General features: G+C 53.7%; 1 protein-coding gene across 1 annotated transcript in view; it reads left to right on the top strand.

The window, feature by feature from the left end:
- Nucleotides 1-4,457: 4,457 nt before the first annotated feature.
- CNN1 (calponin 1, basic, smooth muscle) overlaps nucleotides 4,458-5,431 on the top strand; it is an 8,123-nt gene continuing 7,149 nt past the window's right edge. The window contains exon 1 of the mRNA XM_010828310.1: nucleotides 4,458-4,665. Coding sequence (XP_010826612.1) covers nucleotides 4,603-4,665 — 63 coding nt within the window. The 5' untranslated portion in view covers nucleotides 4,458-4,602. The remainder of the gene's footprint in view (nucleotides 4,666-5,431) is intronic.

Here is a 5,431-nt window from a genome sequence, read left to right as displayed (position 1 = left end):
GGAGATGACAAATAAAAGAAAGTAAGAAATGGAGATAAAGAGTAGGGGTTGGGGGGGGGCTTCTTTTTAAATTTTTTTGGCTGCGTTGGGTCTTCGTAGCTCCTCAGGCTTTTCTCTAGTTGCGATGAGCAGGGGCTACTCTCTAGTTGCAGCATGCAGGTTTCTTATTGCTGTGGCCTCTTATTGCAGAGCACGGGCTCTAGGGCGTGTGGGCTTCCGTAGCTGTGGCCCTTGGGCTTAGCTGCATCTTGGGCATGTGGGATCTCAGTTCCCTGACCAGGGATCGAACCCGTGTTCCCCGCATTGGCAGGCACATTCTACACTGTACCCCCAGGGAAGGCCAGGCAGGGGCTGTGGTGGGGGCTTTTTAAAATCACTTATTCAAATGGAAGCTTCTATGGAGGTGAACATACCCACTGCCGGGTGCAAACCCTTAATGGAATAGCACCCTTCTTGCCCATCTTCTCACAGTCTGGAGGTGGGCGATACTATTATTTTAGAGCAGGTGGTCAGGGAGGGCCTCTCTGAAAAGCGGACAGCTGAGCAGAGGAAATGAGGGAGAGGGCACACAGGCATCTTGTGGAAATGGGTCCAGGTGGAAGGGACTACAAAGGTGAGAACATGCTTGGGCACCTAAGAAATATTCGTGGAAGGATCTGGAAGCAGCAGGAGCAGTGTGACCCTGGGAGAGTGACCTGGTTTCTCTGAATCTTGGATTTCTTTATCTATAAAAAGAGTCTAAGGGACTTCCCTGGAGGTCCAGTGGTTAAGACTCTATGTTTCCAATAGAAGGAGTTCAGATTTGATTCCTGGTTAGGGAACTAAGATCCCACATGCTGCGAGGCAAAAAAAAAAAAAAAAAGAGTCTAAGACTTTCCACCCCAAGAGGGTGGAAATGACATTTAGTGAAATTTTAATCTTAAATCTCACTTAAGAGATTAAATCTCTCAAATGAGGTTGTGCCTGGAAGGGTGCCTGGCATGGAGTGAGCCCTCCAGAAACAGAAGCCATTTGGGGAGGGGAAAGTTAGGTGTGGGGTGGGCTGGCAGACCCAGGACTGCCATGATAGGCAAGTGTAGGGAGAAAGGGCTGAGTCTCCTGGAGACAGGAACAGAGGTGTGTGTGTGTGTGTGTGTGTGTGAGAGAGAGAGAGAGAGAGCTGACAAAGTTTCTAGGCTCTCCTAAGATTACAGAAAGACAGAACTGTTCTTTCATGACTGTTCTGGGACTCTCTGGCAACTATGACTTACATAATCCATCCTTCCCATTTAGGTGGGAAACTGAGGCACAGAAGGGCTGCTGGCCTGGGAAGCGCCACTTAGGAGCTGAGTAGGGGGCCTGCACGCCGAGCGGCCAGTGATGAGGGAGTCCTCTAGGACTGGGGCCTCGGGATGGGGTTCAGTCCCCTCTCTCCGCCTCTAGCCCCATCCATCAGACAGAGGCAGGGACACAGAGGAAAAACGGTGACCGAGAGGCGTGAAACAGAAACAGAGACACAAAGACGGAGAGATGATAGAGGAGACATGGGGACAGAGAGAAAGAGACAGTGAGACAGGCAAATTCATAGAGACGCAGAGACAAAGGCTGTGACAGAAAAAGGCTAAGCGACGCAGAGAAACGGATACAGAACGGCCAAATGACACAGCAAGAGATGAAGACATCGACCCAGAACTGGAGGGACAAATGGACCCAAAACGGAATGCCCCCTAGGGAGACCCCGGGCTGCCCCGTCTGGGGGGCTGCCAAGTGCTCCCCCACCCCGCCCCCGTCGTGCCTGGGCAGTGACTTCAGAGCCAGCGCGGATTCTATAAATGGCCAAGCGGCCGCAGGCTGGGGGCGGGGCCGAGTGAGTCAGCGCGTGGCGTCAAAGCTGCCCGGATGCCGCCAGGCCCCGCCCCCACCCTCCTCATCCGCCAGGGGGCGCCGGCCCCGAGCTCGGCCAAGGTCTTCGCATGCGCAGTAGCGACCTGTGGCCCGCCGAGGACCGCTCAGCTTGGGCAGGGTCTTCGAATCGGCGCGGAGGAATCCTCGAATCCTCGCTCCACCACCCTCGAGCTGTGTGACTGAGGGCACTCGGCTTCACCTCTCTGTGCATCGCTTAGACCCCACATCACATCATACGGCTGCTGTGAGGAATGAGTTAACAGATCCAAAGCACTCAGTACTTAGCTACATTTTATGTATTATAGCATTATCTTCCACATACCATTACACTCCATCAACTTGTCCTTAGTTGCCTTAGCTCCCGGGGTCTCAAATGAGAGCGATCTGCCGCCACCCCCTCCCGCCCCCATACTGTTCCCAGAGACCCTTGGCAACCTCTGGAGACATTTCTGTTTGGGGGGAGGATTGCAAGGAGACTTCCCTGGTGGTCCGGTGGTTAAGACTCTGTACTTCCACTGCAGGGGACACGGGTTCGATCCCTGGTGGGGAACTAAGATCCCACATGCCCCGCAGTACAGCCGAAAGAAAAAAAGACTTTGGAAGTTCTACAATGCCCAGGACAGCGCCCTGCCCCCGCCCCTGCCCACCACTGTGAATTATCCAGTCTGGATGTCAACAGTACCAAAATTGAGAAACCCTGCCTTAGCCTCATAGCATTAGGGTCAGAGGCCCTGGTTCAAACTCTGCCACTAGTGAGCTGTGATACTGGAAAAGGCAGTCCACACTTGCCTTTCCGTGCCTCAGTTTCCCATGTGAAAAGTGCATATAATAATAGCAACATCCACTTCTAAGGGTGCGGTGAGGTATGACACATGTGCAGCACTTGGGCCAGGGTCTGACATAAGGGCTGTTTTCCTATTAGTTCATCATGACTGTGCTCTTAGCATGTAGCCAGCAAATTGCTGTCCTTAACATACCATATGTATGATACATCACAGTTTGCTGGCATTTTATTCAAGTGTCACTTTTGTTGGTGGTGGTGTTCAGTCACTCAGTCATGTCACACTCTCTGAAACCTCATGGGCTGCAGCAAACCAGGCTTTTCTGTCCTCCACTGTCTCCCAGAATTTGCTCAAATTCATGTCCATTGAGTCGATAATGCCATCCAACCATCTCATCCTCTGTCGCCTCCTTCTCCTGCTCTCAATCTTTCCCAGCACTGGTGTCTTTTCCAATGACTCAGCTCTTCGCATCAGGTGGCCAAAGTATTGGAGCTCCAGCTTCAGTATCAGTCGTTCCAATGAATACTCAGGATTGATTTCCTTTAGGATTGACTGGTTTGATCTCCTTGCAGTCCATAGCATTCTCAAGAGTCTTCTCCAGCAGCACAGTTGGAACATGGCCTAAACCTACATGGTATGATATGGGCATGTCATCCACCCCTGTTGTCCAGGGGTGAGACCTGGCCAGCAAGGCTGCTGACAGGTGTTCATTCCAGGCCAGCCTGGCTGGAACAGGGATATGTGGGGGTGCCCATGGCCTGGAACCCACTAACACAGCCACTCCGTGGTTCAGACAGCCCATATGTCGATGGGTAGGGTAGGAGCCAGGATCTCTGCTCCCCTAGATCCTCATGAGGGGCTGGAGAGGACAGAAGTGGGGTGCCAGATTCTCAGCAGAAATAATGTTATTTCCTGAGTCTCTCTGTACCAGGCTCTGCCCTAGACGTGTCAGAGGCACTATTTCTTCTTCTTCTTCCTGTGGTTTTTTTTTTGGGGGGGGGGCCGAACCCTGTGGCATGAGAATCTCCCTGACCAGGCACCAAACCTGTGCCACCTGCAATGGAATTGTGGAGTCTTTTACTGGACTGCCAGGGAATTCCCAGGCATTATTTCTTCTGATCCTCTCAACACTCTCCTGAGCACTATCATTAGTCCATTTTCCAGATGTGGCAACAGGGGCTTAGAGACGACTGGCCTACGTTTATAGACTGCTGGTGTCTGGACTTAAATCCAGGGTGGCACTCATAAACCACCACAGGTGGTAGGCCTGCCTCAAGACTGGTGAGAAACGAAGAGCGATGACCTCAGAGACCTGGAGAGATGGCCTCAGAGACAGACAAATAGAAATTAAGAGACCCAGCCGGAGGCCCAGTAAACAGGGGAGAGTGGGGCAAGGTTGGTCTCTGGCCAAGCAACTGAAAGGGAAAAGTGTAAGTCGATCAGTCATGTGCAACTCTTTGTGACCCCATGGACTGTAGCTGGTGTAGGCTCCTCTGTCCATGGAACTCTCCAGGCAAGAATACCAGAGTGGGTTGCCATCTCCTCCTCCAGGGGATCTTCCAGACCCAGGGATCGAACCTAGGTCTCCTGAATTACAGGCAGATTCTTTGCCGTCTGAGCCACCAGGGAAGCCCCTGGCCAAGCAAACCCCCCCCCCTAAAAAAAAGAATAACCCAGGCCGCCCCCCTAGGTGGAAACAATGACACAATCAGCTCCCAATACCAAGGCCCTGACATCACGAAGTGGGGGTGGCCGAGGTGGGGGGCGCCCCGCCCCTTGGCAGGTCCCTACGGCCAATGGGACGGTCTTGGAAGAGGCCCGGGCCGCCTCCAGAGCTTCAAAAACGTGTGAGGAGGGAAGAGAGTGCAGACGGAGCTTCAGCTGCTGCCGCCGGCCCCAGCGCGCTGCCACCGCTGCCCACCCACCATCAACCAGCATGTCCTCCGCTCACTTCAACCGAGGCCCCGCCTACGGGCTGTCGGCTGAGGTCAAGAACAAGGTAGGGCTGGAGGGCCTCCCACCCCAGCCTGGCCCACTTGCCCTGCCAGGCCAGAGGCCGGGCTCTTGGGGTTCCTTGGACCCCCTTCTTGCCTGTCCCAAGTGACTTGGAACCTGAGACAGAAAAAGGACCAATATGGGGAGGGGGCTGCCTACCTCCTTGGCCTGAGCATCCCAAAGCCCTCAGCTATACTACTGGGGTATAAATGTGGCGTGGGCACGCAGGCGGTCACAGGTAAACTGAGGCGGTGGGTCCACTGGGAAAACCCCGCCTGATCAGGGTTCCCTGTTAACCTCTTTGTTCCTTGATTTTGCACACTCCTGGCCTGACTTTGAGGGTGTGCTCCAGAGCTGGGGTTCCTGGGAGGTAGGGCCCCAAAATGTGGGAAACTGTGAAGGAAAGGGAGACAGCTGGGGAAGGGCAGAGGGTGGGCATTAGGGACACAGCGGAATCTCCTGATTTTGGAGCTGAGAAGACACATGGCTTTCATGCTATGATGGGTAAACTGAGGTTCAGAGAGGGGAGACAAGTCTCTCAGGTCCTATATAAGGGAGGTGAAGAATTGGGCCCTTGAACTTGCTCCCACCCCCACATCAAAATGGGGTCAGCGTCTCCAGGGCTGCAAATTTGAAGTCCCCAGCTCACTGGAACGCTCCATGAGCGCTACTAGGGGAATAATCCCTGTCCCATTTAACAGAAGGGAACACTGAGGCTCGGATCGCCTGTTCCACAGGCAGGAAGGAAGGAGCTGGGATTGGAAACTAGG

Source organism: Bison bison, unplaced genomic scaffold (assembly GCF_000754665.1).
Source record: "Bison bison bison isolate TAMUID 2011002044 unplaced genomic scaffold, Bison_UMD1.0 scf7180017864492, whole genome shotgun sequence".
NCBI lineage: Eukaryota > Metazoa > Chordata > Mammalia > Artiodactyla > Bovidae > Bison > Bison bison.
The sequence above is the reverse complement of the archived record's forward strand: the minus strand, read 5'-3'. Positions and strand labels throughout refer to the sequence as shown.